The sequence below is a fragment of the Podarcis tiliguerta genome, assembly GCF_965153285.1.
Source record: "Podarcis tiliguerta genome assembly, chromosome: 4".
Lineage (NCBI taxonomy): Eukaryota > Metazoa > Chordata > Lepidosauria > Squamata > Lacertidae > Podarcis > Podarcis tiliguerta.
The window spans coordinates 20,592,243-20,605,431 of record NC_139537.1 but is presented as its reverse complement, the minus strand read 5'-3'; the positions used below and the strand labels follow the sequence as shown (position 1 = coordinate 20,605,431).

At 43.7% G+C, this 13,189-nt stretch overlaps 2 protein-coding genes across 2 annotated transcripts in view; one reads left to right on the top strand and one right to left on the bottom strand.

Annotated features, from left to right (window-relative positions):
- The window catches only part of AASDHPPT (aminoadipate-semialdehyde dehydrogenase-phosphopantetheinyl transferase), a 536,215-nt gene that overhangs the window by 380,320 nt on the left and 142,706 nt on the right, over window positions 1-13,189 (bottom strand). The window lies entirely within an intron of this gene.
- Window positions 1-13,189, top strand: part of GUCY1A2 (guanylate cyclase 1 soluble subunit alpha 2) — a 150,435-nt gene that overhangs the window by 124,124 nt on the left and 13,122 nt on the right. The window contains exon 7 of the mRNA XM_083436409.1: window positions 7,925-8,079. Coding sequence (XP_083292535.1) covers window positions 7,925-8,079 — 155 coding nt within the window. The remainder of the gene's footprint in view (window positions 1-7,924; window positions 8,080-13,189) is intronic.

The following is a 13,189-nucleotide window of genomic DNA, read 5'->3' as shown; positions in this document are numbered from 1 at the left end:
CTTGCCGATCGCATGGTCGGCGGTTCGAATCCCCGCGGCGGGGTGCGCTCCTGTCGTTTGGTCCCAGCGCCTGCCAACCTAGCAGTTCGAAAGCACCTCCGGGTGCAAGTAGATAAATAGGGACCGCTTACCAGCGGGAAGGTAAACGGCATTCTGTGTGCTGCGCTGGCTCGCCAGATGCAGCTTGTCACGCTGGCCACGTGACCCGGAAGTGTCTGCAGACAGCGCTGGCTCCTGGCCTATAGAATGAGATGAGCGCACAACCCTAGAGTCTGGCAAGACTGGCCCGTACGGGCAGGGGTATCTTTATAGGCAGCATCTCCCCTCCCCCCCTTTACAGAGAGTGGCTTGTTTGCATCAGGAGACTCCCCCCCCCCCAGCAGGGGTCTGAAACACAAGTTTTCATGAGCTTTGAATTTTCAGCAATTAACTGGATGGTATCTGGCATGAAAACAAATTGATTAGCAAGCTAGCTGTTAGGGAATCCATTAGTAATGGTGGAATTTAAGTTATTGCAACCCCAGCTGCTTTAATTTAGTATGCAGGTGCTTTAATGAAATATTTGTGACTTTAAAAAATGGTACAGGTGAAGATTTTAGAAGGGAATGTTCATAAGATGGTGTGTTTTCTCCCGAAGTGGGTGCAGCATTCTTCATTTGAACACAGACATATGGTTATTGTTGGCCCACTCATGAGGCAAGGTGAGGCAACTGCCTCAGGGGGCAGGATCCACAGGACGGCAGATCCAGCCTCCAGGGAATGCATGGGCTATGCTCCTGCTGCTGCTTTGGTAGCAAAAATGGCTTGGGCACGCTCCTCAGCAGCCCCATCATTTCTGCCTCTACAGTGCCCTCTTGGTGATTAGGAGGTGCTACTGGTTAGGACTGGGTTTTCAGTTATCTGGTTTTCAGCATCGCAATACATCATGATATACTGATATATCACAAGGTCTGAAATAAGGATAGATCTGTGTAGAGGCATTGGCTGGCTTCACAGTTTTCCCCACAGTGTGATTTTTGCATAGCACGCACACACACATCCTGATTCGTGATATATTGCCAGGCCAAAAAGTCTAAAACTGATATCACGATATGGACTTCAAGCAGGTTTTGGACGATATATCACCCTGCCCTAACACACATCATGATTTGCAATATATTACCAGGTCAAAAATTATGAAACCGATATCATGATATGGATTTCAAGCCAGTTTGGGACAATATATTGATATATCGTCCAGCCCTACTGCTGGTCTCCTCCCACTCCTTGGGAGGAAATGGTGGAGGCTACCCTCTGGGGTCTCCTGGACTCGGTACCCGCCCAGTGTGATTCAGAGCAGGTGTTTGATTCCACCTGAGGGGTGGATCATCATCATCATAATTTTATCATTTATACCCCACCCATCTGGGTGGCTTACAACACATACAAAAATGTAAAACATTAGACATAAAAAATTTCCTGATGCAGAGTTGCCTTCAGATGTTTTCTAAAAGTCAGGAAGTTGTTCATTTCCTTGACATCTGATGAAAGGGCATTCCACAGGGCGGGCGCCGCTACCGTTAACCACTTTGAATACCATTGACAGCAAGATAGAGCATAAATTGAAGCCTAGTCCATCCTGGAATTACTTTAGAATTTAGTAAACGTTTGGAAATCTTATGAATCAGTCTGGAAAATAAATCCTACTTTAGATCAACTGCTTTCTTGAAAATACTAACAATTCTTTTCATGAGCAAAGCTATGACTAGTAGTCGTAAAGAAAAAAGGGTGTGATGATCTATGTTTTAATCTTTTCCCATTGCATTTTCCTTTCAATAAGTGGACATAATCTTTATTTTGACAAAAGACACACCAAGAAGGAGAGGGGGGGGGAGAGAGAGAACAACACACAGGAAATGTTAATAGACTGCAAAGGACATAACACAGATTTCTGATTTAATAAAATAATTCTGTTAGACCGGGAGAGGAAATCCTTCATATATTTATTTATTTTTGAAGCATTGAGTAAGCGATGAATAAAACATTATCTGACATTTAAATATGCACAATGTAAGTAAGGAAATGATTAAAAATATTCAAATTTGAAATGAAGAGATGCCAGCACTAATTGGTCATGCTTGGGCTATGAAAGTGCATGCACTCAGTCTTTGCAAGTATTGACAATTTCTTTCAGAACTGCTTAAGAGAGAGAGAGACTGTGCAGCATGCAAACCCCCCTACAGGTCATGAAGGCCGTAGCATTCTTCCGCTTGTCTTCCTCAGCAGCTGATATTCAGGGACACGCTCCCTCTGCTAGTGAAGTCAGAACATAGCCGTCATGGCTAGTAGCCTTGCAATACATATACTTGTCTAATCCTCTTTTACAGCTATGCAAACTAGTAGCCATCATTACATAGTCTGGTAGAGAATTTTACTGCTGAACCATATTAATGAGTTGAATTAATTTTATAATGAAATGATTTTAGAATGTTGTAGTATTTGATTGTTGTTAGCCGCCCTGAGCCTGGCTTCGGCTGGGGAGGGTGGGATATTAAAATAATAATAATAATAATAATAATAATAATAATAATAATAATAATTACAGTGGTGCCTCGCAAGACGAAATTAATTCGTTCTGTGAGTTTTTTCGTCTTGTGAATTTTTCGTCTTGCAAAGCACGGTTTCCCATAGGAAATGCATTGACAGTTTCCCATAGGAATGCATTGACGGTTTTAAGAAAAAGGCGCAAGACGTTTTCATCTTGCAAAGCAAGCCCATAGGGAAATTTGTCTTGCAAAGCAACTCAAAAAACAAAAAACTCTTTCGTCTTGTGAGTTTTTCGTCTTGCGAGGCATTCGTCTTGCGAAGTACCACTGTATTATTATTATATGGGCTGTGTGAATAAGCAGTTTCTTTAACTGTCCCAAATCTTCCATCATTCATCTTCATTGGATGGCCTTCAGTTCTACCTCTCATCTTGTTGTATTCCCTTTAGCTGAGGAAAAGGTTGTGGAGACAATATGATGGACGGGACATTCAAGTAGCCTATGATAGTGCGGCTTTTCTTTTGATTGTTGAATGTGTAGTCCACCTTTCCATATGTAAAGCTCAATAAAATACATTGCCAACAAGGGTCTTGTGACACCTGAAGGACAAACAGATTAGTCCATGAAAGTTTGTGCTATATATGTTTGTTGACCTTCAAGATGATACACTGGTTGCTGTTCTTGTTTGCTGCATCTAATACTGGTATATCCTACCTGGCTCACTGAAGCTAACAGTAGACCTACGCTTGACCCAGCAAGCCCTAGGCTCCTTCCTAGTTTGTAAGCCATGTGACTTAAGTTTCTTTTTGCTAAGTCTGGAAAAGTAAAATATTATACATTTCCCCAGTCTTTAATATGGATAAATTCTGGCATATTGTACAGCGCTATGGTAACAATTACAGAGAAATGTGAAGTTCCGTGAGCACTTCAGAAAGAACTGTAAAAAGGCTGGGTATCTCGTCGTGGCATACCCTCCAACATGATGCAGGCCAAATCTGGGACACCATCTGTTGGGTCTGAAATCCTGTGCGAGATCACAGACCTTGAAAAAGCACTTTTTGGGGGGGGGGGGGCGAGATCTCAGCTTGAAATCACGTGAGAGCAAGGTGCCCAAAATGGCTGCCGTACTCTCATGGGATGTCCCAGTTTGTCCGGGGCTGTTGACGTGTATGTCATGGGTGTGCTGAGATATATGAGCTGAATTGTGCAGCTTAACTCCATAGACTCTATGAAGCAGGCCTGTTTTGCCTGAACATATGGAAGAATCTTGACTCAACGCATGATGAAATCCTCTGAAAGCGGATGGCTTTGGATTTTATTTTCACACAGCCGTTAAAAAAATCTCTTTCTGAAAACACTGGAATGAAATGGATGGTTTTATTTTGAAGGTTGCTGAGAATAAACCAGTTTTCACGGAACAACTCACCCATGAGAAACTCTCTGTTAGAGGAGTTGTCTGTGTGTCCAAATTTCTCTTTGTGCAGTGACACCATAAGACCTGCAGCAAAGTCCCAGTGCTTGAAGATATGTCACAAACCCACAGAGACCCAGTTCCCTGGGATATTTTCTCCTCTTTGAAAGACCTATGAATAATCATGCAAAAATTTATATATTTCTTCTATATACTATGTAGTTGTTTTTCACCCTCCTTTCTCCTTACAGAGAGCTTCTTATTTTTGCTGTTTCTATAATATTGATTAAATTCTCTGTCCCCAAAGACCTCATAATACTAGAGAAAAGGATATTTCAGAGAGCTGGAAAACATTCACGTAAAAGATAGTGAAGTAATATTCTCATATTTTCTCTCACACATCCTGTCTTTTATAAATAGGCTTTGGCTTTCTTCCCTTCATGCTTGGCTAACAATCTGAAGTACATTTTGTTAACTCTCTTTTGAAAAATAGCACTGTCCATTACAGACTTCCCCTCATTTACAGTTATGCGGAGCCCAAGACAATGCACAAGGATTTAAACCTGAAATGTATTAGTAACCAAATTGTAAAGCAAGGACTCTTCGCAGGGAACATGTCTAGAATGGATCATGTATATGCCAAGGAAGGAGAAGAAATAGCGGAAAGCAGGAGTCAACCAACCGTGATCTTAAAAAAAAAACTATGAGGAAAGAAAGAAACCTTTTCATCCCGCTTACAGTAGCAAACTAATAATAAAAATTTATTGTTGAGCCTTGCCATCAGGTTGGACACAGAGCAGACCTTTTGCAGAGAGCTGATTTGATTTGGCACCAAATATAACCTGACTGATTTAGATACTTATTTGGTTTAAGCCATGTGGTCTCCTTCAGCTGAGCGTGTATCCTACTCATGTTAATTAGCTAAGAAATGTCTTGCTGAAGGAAACCAGGTTCAAGATGCACTAAACATTACTGTATTCCTTAACAGAGGCAAAGTTTAAATAGTGTTGCAGAAGGAACACTAGTGAGCTGAAGGAGGGCAAGTGGGAATGCATTTGTTGTACCACCCTCCAGCTCCGGCCAAAGGACGGAAGTGCCTGGCCCCACACCAGCCAAGGATGCCTCCATACCTGAAATATTCGGAGACCTTATTCCTTGACCCCTGTAAAAACTTCCAGGTCAAGCATGGTGGCTGCTCTGACCTACTAGGAGATTTGGTCATAGGACTGCTTTCGACCCCCTGTCCTATCTCACCCCATAAAACCACAACTAAAAAGGGAGTTTCTCATATATAAGGTGACTTCCTTCTATGCACCACAGTTGAGCATTTCCATGTTTCTATTTGTTTCCATGACTAAACACCTGATTTGTTTCACTATTCATTTGGTGATTCATATTAGTTGCATTCTTCATTTGTTCATTCATCTAATTACATTTGTTTTCATCTGCATTGTTGTTGTTTTCTTTGTTCCTTTAATGCCAGTAGCAAAAGCAGAGCTGATTTCCATAGCCAGCTGCTGGCAGCCTTCACTTGGTTTCCCCAGAATGCCCCAAGTTTGCCCCCCTTCTTTTGCTTCAACCTCCCACAAAAATATTGGTGGGAAGTTTTGAAAATGAGAATACAGGGCTGTTGTGAAGAGAACTGAAACCGTGTTTGAATGTAATGATGATGATGAAGATGTCCATCTGACTGGGTTGCCCCAGCCACTCTGGGCAGCTTCCAGAAAATTAAAATATCAGACATAGTAAAACATCAAACATTAAAAGCTTCCCTATACAGGACTGCCTTCAGATATCTTCCAAAAGCCAGATAGTTGTTTATTTCCTTGATAGCTGATGGGTGGGCGCCACTACCAAGAAGGCCCTCTACCTGGTTCCCTGTAACCTCACTTCTCACAGTGAAGAAACCACCAGAAGGCCCTCAGAGCTTGAGTTCAGTGTCTGGGCTGAACAACGGAGGTAGAGAAGCTCCTCCAGGTATACAGGGCTTTGAACAATGGGAATGCTAAGTGCTGCAGTTTAAATACCAGGTGTTGCGATTTAATGTTCGGAGACCTGAAAGGCCTGGTTCCCTGCCCCAAAGCAGGATGCTATGCAATCCAAACCACTGAGCTGGAGCATATTCTCCAGGGAGTTGACAAAGCAGATCATTCCAAATGACAAGAGTGGACGAACCAAACCAAGAAGGCAAACATGGATGGCTGCTCTTCCAGTAAAGAAGCTATTTCCCAAACCTGAATGTTCTTTCCTGGGCAAACGAAGCAAAACCAAAGTATAATTCCTCTTTATAAGCATTTGTGCCAAAAAAAGAGACTTCTGGTGGCGTTCCAGTTTTCCCAGTCCAATGTAATATGCTTTCATGCCTGACAGTTACGAGAATATATGCAGGCTGAAGGGTTGCCAGACTTTTGTTTCAACTCAGGCCGGAAGAATCTCAGGGAGATGAATGGTTTCTCTTTTAAACAGGAGTGACATGGAAAGCAACAAGCTGGTTCCGTAGCCTTGTTCCTGAGCCTGTCCACAGCACAGATGAGATGAAGGCTCATCTCATTGTGAATCCAGGAAGCCACAAGTGCTATGGAATATTTCCAAAAAGGACCTAACCTGGGGGAAAAATCTCTAGAGCAGGCATAGCCATCATTCAGGCTCTCCCACCTCTCTGATTTAATTGATTAGATGCAAGGAGACATGGGTTATATAATTTTTCTTACCCTTTCAGCCATACTTAATTTGCACTCCCACATTAAACAGACTTGGGAAGATGCAGCCATTAAAACCAGCAGGCCATTGGGCTGAAACTCCTGATAAAAAATCTCATCACATCTCGTCAAGGTCACACTGTTTTGTAGTCACTCCAGCTCTGACTGCGGCGAGCTTTTGTGAAAATATCCATAGTTCGATAGTAAATTGCTTGGTTGGTTTGAATCTGTTGGCAGGTGATTTCCAAAGGTGTATCTTAGTGGATTTTTTTTTTAATACATGGTGCTTTTTTCCATTAATTCACACAACTGGTTGAGGAGACTGTAGACCAAGAGTGGGGAATTTTGTGCTCCTCCAGATGTTACTGCACTACAACTCCCATAATCCCTGACAGTTGGTCATGCTGCCTTGGGCTGATGGGAGTTGAAGTCCAATGCCATTTCAAGGGCCACAGGTTCCCCATCGCTGCAGTAGAAAAAAACCTCATTCATGTAGTCAATATGTACATAACTATCTCATACTACTGATTTTGAAAATGGAATGGTAAAGGTAAAGGGACCCCTGACCATTAGGTCCAATCGTGACTGTCTCTGGGGTTGCGGCGCTCATCTCGCTTTATTGGCCGAGGGAGCCGGCGTACAGCTTCCGGGTCATGTGGCCAGGATGACTAAGCCGCTTCTGGCAAACCAGAGCAGCTTCCCGCCGGAGCAGTACCTATTTATCTACTTGCAATTTGACATGCTTTTGAACTCCTAGGTTGGCAGGAGCAGGGACTGAGCAACGGGAGCTCACCCCGTCGCGGGGATTCGAACCGCTGACCTTATGATCGGCAAGTCCTAGGCTCTGTGGTTTAACCCACAGTGCCACCCGCATCCCAAAAATGCCATGAGCGTGTATTAATTGGCCATGTTTTTTTATACTCTGTCAGTGGCCACAAAGTTGCATACCATTGCATCTGTTGGTGTGGTTTTTTATGATTATGAAAGTTAGCAACATGAAATATTCTGGGATTAACCCAAATGAAATGAGATGCGTTTTACTACAGTGAAATATGTGGGCTCATGCCTATGCGCATGCGCACGCACACAACACTCTTTCACATCTTTATCTGACTTCTTCAGAAATGCAAACCAGAGTATTCCTGACCATCTGGATCTGCGGCTATTGATACCGGTTTAAATTAACATCGTACTGGATTCTGAGCATCCATTCATTCGCTAAGGGAAATAACAGAAGATTTGACGTAAGAGGTTTCATTTTTTATTGTTTTCCCCCTTTCCCTTAACAGATGAGGATAGGGATTCACTCAGGATCTGTTCTGGCTGGAGTTGTTGGTGTGAGAATGCCAAGATACTGTCTCTTTGGCAATAATGTCACCCTAGCAAGCAAATTTGAGTCGGGAAGTCATCCTCGTCGCATCAACGTCAGCCCGACAACATACCAGTAAGTACTCAACAGCCTTTCTTTGCATACTCTGCTCTAACTATGCATCCCATGATCTTCTTTTAACCTTCATGTTTTTATTCCTAAATGTATTATTATGAGAGAAATACATGAACATCTGGAAATAAAACAATATGTCCCAAAATGGCAAAAAGAGAGAGAAAATATTGCATATTTCCGAAGGATAGAAGGTTAGCTGAAGGATAAATTAAGAAGAAGTTAAATTAACCAACAGAGGATTTGTAGGTGGGTAGTACGGACAGGGAGTTGGCAGGCAATCCGTAACTTCCATGTGTTTCTGTTTAGATTTTTACTGATTTAATTATAAAGATTTCTACCTTTGAGTGTGAGGAACCTGAGGCCTTCCACATGTTGCTGAACTACAGCTCCCATCAGCCCCAGCCAACATGCCTGATGGCCAGGAATGCTGGGAAACGTTGTTCAGCAACATCTAGAGCACCAACGGTTCTGATTTATGCACTTGCTTTCAGGTGAGGACATTGGCATTTTCTTCTCTGTTTTTTTTAAAAAATTACAGCAATTTGGAGGCATGCGGCTTTCTCAGCCTTCAGCATTGTTCGGCTGCTCGTATGATTTCTCTTTTTAAGCAGCACCAGGGCTTACGCTGTATTTATACTTCCCCATTAGTCTCTACGTAAAGGAAATTTTATGTAATTGTCTGCATTCAGGACGCGAGGCATTCGCCACGCTAGAATACAAAGCAGCTAGAGACTGGTGTTTTTAAAAACTCATTAAAAACAGGCGGAAGAAATGAAGCAAGCTCACTTCAGATAAAAATCATGCAACTGGTGAGGAAGCGCGGGTGCTCGTACAAAAGGCAGGCATGTTGAGCAGACTTTTGACGGCAAAATAGGCAGGGACGGATCGTGATGGATGAAGAGCGGCAGAGCAGAGACTTGGGAATACAAAGTAGTTCTGGACATGGTCAGGAGAAAGCGAAGCCCATCTCTGCAAATGCTCTTGTCAGAATCCACTGCAGTACTGACTTGACAATCTATCTGAAGGAGAATAATCGGGGTCTAATTTCCCTAATGCAATTCTTGTACAGGCTGCTTTTGTTCTGCTTTTGCTTTGTTTTTTTTTTAATTGTTGCTTTGATACTCAAAACTCCCTGTGTAAATTGGTATTCGACAGCTGGTCCCCAGAAATCAGAGTGTGATTTAGGATATTGGAATGTGGCTTACTATGTGAAAACAATTATTTAAACTATAGCTTGTTACCTGGTTGAAGAAACTGTCAGTTAATCAGAAGCCACCTGAGATCCTTTGACTGGACGTGCCAGGATTGCACATACTCCTCCTGAGCTATGACCCTTCCTTCACCCGTCCCTACTGTCCTCCGCTAGGGCAAGAACATTCTTGCCAGCATGCAAGATCATTAGCCAACCGAGACCCAACAACCCAGCCAGGACACCTTCATTATTTCTGTACAGTACCCATGACTCATGTGGCACGAGCCATCTGGTGAATTCTGGCACACTTTCACCATCTGTTGGCGTTAACAATCCACTGGCAAAACCTGAAATGCAGATTTTGACTTTTGACACATTGTGCGGCGGCTTCAATCCCTTAAACAGTGAGACTCTGAACCTGACCTCGGTGGAAATTGAGCAGTATAGAAATAGTTTAAATGAAGAAATGTTAGTCAGCTGGAAAGGAGGAAAGAGCCATTTGGACCACCTCATCCAACAGACAAACATAACAACAACAACAACAACCCCGCCCATCTGGCTGGGTTTCCCCAGCCACTCTGGGTGGCTTCCAACAGAATATTAAAATACAATAGTCTTTTAAACATTAAATGCTTCCCTAAACAGGGCTGCCTTCAGATGTCTTCTAAAAGTCTGGTAGTTGTTTTTCTCTTTGACATCTGGTGGGAGGGTGTTCCACAGGGAGGGCGCCACTACCGAGAAGGCCCTCTGCCAGGTTCCCTGTAACTTGGCTTCTCGCAATGAGGGAACTACCAGAAGGCCCTCGGCACTGGACCTCAGTGTCTGGGCAGAACGATGGGGGTGGAGATACTCCTTCAGGTATACTGGGCTGAGGCTGTTTAGGGCTTTAAAGGTCAGCACCAACACTTTGAATTGTGCTCGGAAACGTTCTGGGAGCCGATGTAGGTTTTTGAGGACTGGTGTTATATGGTCTTGGTGACCACTCCCAGTCACCAGTCTAGCTGCTGCATTCTGGATTAGTTGTAGTTTCTGGGCCACCTTCAAAGGTAGTCCCACGTAGAGCGCACAGCAGTAGTCCAAGTGAGAGATAACTAGAGCATGCACCATTCTGGCGAGACAGTCCGCGGGCAGGTAGGGTCTCAGCCTGCGTACCAGGTGGAGCTGATAAACAGCTGCCCTGGACACAGAATTGACCTGTGCCTACATAGACAGCTGTGAGTCCAAAATGACTCCCAGGCTGCACACCATCATGGTGACGATGGCAGGAGATGTGGTCTCATGAAGCAGGATCAGCACTCACAGACTCCAAGGTCTGTACAACAGTTTTGTTTTTCACCGTGGTACTATTTAGCATTCCTGAGCCCATGGCTTACGTGTAGAGGACCCCAGGTTCAACCCCTGGCATCTTCATGGGTGTTTTGTGTTTGTTTTTTTACGGATTTTGTAGTAGCTGATTGGGGAATTATCACTCCCTAAAATCCTGGAGGCTCACCAACAATCTAGTTCAGGGTTTCCCCAACTTGGGTCTCCAGCTGTTTTTGGACTACAGTTCCCATCAACCCTGACCACTGGTCCTGCTAGCTAGGGATGATGGGAGTTGTAGTCCAAAAACAGCCCCAAAATTTGGGAAACACTGTGCTAGATGATTCTGGGCTAGCTGATTAAATAGTGTGGCCTGCATAAGTCAGGATCCTATGTTCCTAAGAGGTGCAATCGGATGCTACCATTCAGCAGGAAGGACTTGCTTCTGTGCCTGGGTTGCTGCAACTGTTTCAAGTGTTTGTTTCACAGAAAACAATGCATTTTGCTGTAAAGCAAAGGGAGCAGAGCTCATTAAAGTGGATACACCGGAAGACTTGATGTTGAAATGCCTCCTCTTCACTAATATGTGTACAATATCTGTGCAATACTCTGGCTACCTTTGTAAACAACCCGTTCCTGTGCACATTAAAAAGGAAAAAAAGGAAGACATGATGCAAGGAACAGCTTTACTAAATGGCCAGCCAGCGAGCTGTGAAACTGAAGTAATTGCTTATTTTAGAGATAATTTCTCTGGTTTTTGAAAACTGCATGAATAATGAATTTGTCCAATGGAAAGTAAAGACTTTTCTCCTTATAATGTGGTAGGGGGAGGTGGTGGAGAGAACAAGCAGATGCAATCCATGATTACTGTGACATTTACAAAATCTAAATAACCAACTTTTGGGGGGAGGGGAGAGCAAATGGTTAGATTGGTTAGTTAGGATTTGTTTTGTATTCTGCTCAGAAGGACATTTGAACATGTGAAGCTGGTTAGACAGAGATTGTTAAATGGTTCCCACTTCTAAGGCTGGGGATGCTTTGGCCGCCCAGATGTTGCTGAACTACAACTCCCATTGGCCCCAGCAAGCATTGCCTATGACCATGGATGATGGGAGTTGTAGTTCAGCCCACCCTTTCCCCATGTAAGAACTCTCTGGCACCAGATAAAGGGAACTTTATTTCAACAATAAAATTTATCAGTCAGCCTAAAAGCTTCCCTTGGGTCATCCTGAATCATAGAATAGAATCATAGAATCATAGAGTTGGAAGAGACCACAAGGGCCATCGAGTCCAACCCCCTGCCAAGCAGGAAACACCATCAGAGCACTCCTGACATATGGTTGTCAAGCTGCTGCTTAAAGACCTCCAAAGAAGGAGACTCCACCACACTCCTTGGCAGCAAATTCCACTGTCGAACAGCTCTTACTGTCAGGAAGTTCTTCCTAATGTTTAGGTGGAATCTTCTTTCTTGTAGTTTGGATCCATTGCTCCGTGTCGGCTTCTCTGGAGCAGCAGAAAACAACCTTTCTCCCTCCTCCATGTGACATCCCTTTATATATTTGAACATGGCTATCATATCACCCCTCAACCTCCTCTTCTCCAGGCTAAACATGCCCAGCTCCCTTAGCTTCTCCAAGTGGCATAGTTTATGACCAATACAGGAGAGACATGTTTTGTTGCAGCTGGGGCAGATGACCTATAACCCTCCAATAAGTAGACATAAAAGATTAGCATTCCCATATAATACACAAGTCTATAAAAACAGAGTTCATGCAAACAGCCCATATCAACAAAGTTCCTTCATATTGGTATAAGGCTATCAGTAGCTGCTAGCAGGCCCTTGCAGTTGGAGGCAGCCAGGTACACTTACCCTGGGCCTCCACAACCCATACCTCCCAACCAAATGGGGACTTCCTCCCCAGGCCTCAGACAAGTTCTGCATAGGTCTGGCTGCTAGTTATGGTGGCTGTTTGCTGCCTCCAGTATTAGAGGGGATATTCCTTTGGACACCAGTTGCTGGAGAAGGCAGGCATACTTGCGAGCTTTCCCTGTGGAATCCTATGAGGTACTGGACTAGTAGGGCCTTCGGTCTGATCCAGTAGGGATGTTTTACGCCCTTACAATGGAGCAGTAAGAGAGAAAAAGGGGTGTCCCGCCCTCTTCTAACTCCAGCCACTTTGGGCTCCATCCTCACCCACTGCTGGCATGTCTGCGCCCACATGTTGCCTCCAAAAGATTTCTCCTTAACAGAAGAAGAAGAAAATCCCAAGATGTGGTGGCAGTAACTAGTTTGGTGGTTCTAAAAGGCAACAACAACAGCAGCAGCAACAACAACAACAATAACAATTTATACCCCACTCTCCCTGGCCAGAGCCGGGCTCAGGGTGGCTAACACCAATAAAATTATAGTAAAAACATAATAGGGGGAAAAACCAATTTAAAATACAGGTTAAAATGCAATTTAAAATGCAGCCTCATTTTAAAAGTAGCCCATAGATCAAAACCATAAGGGGAGGGAAACATAAGGGTCAGGCTGAGTCCAAACCAAAGGCCAGGTGGAACAGCTCTGTCTTGCAGGCCCTGCGGAAAGATGTCAAGTCCTGCAGGGCCCTAGTC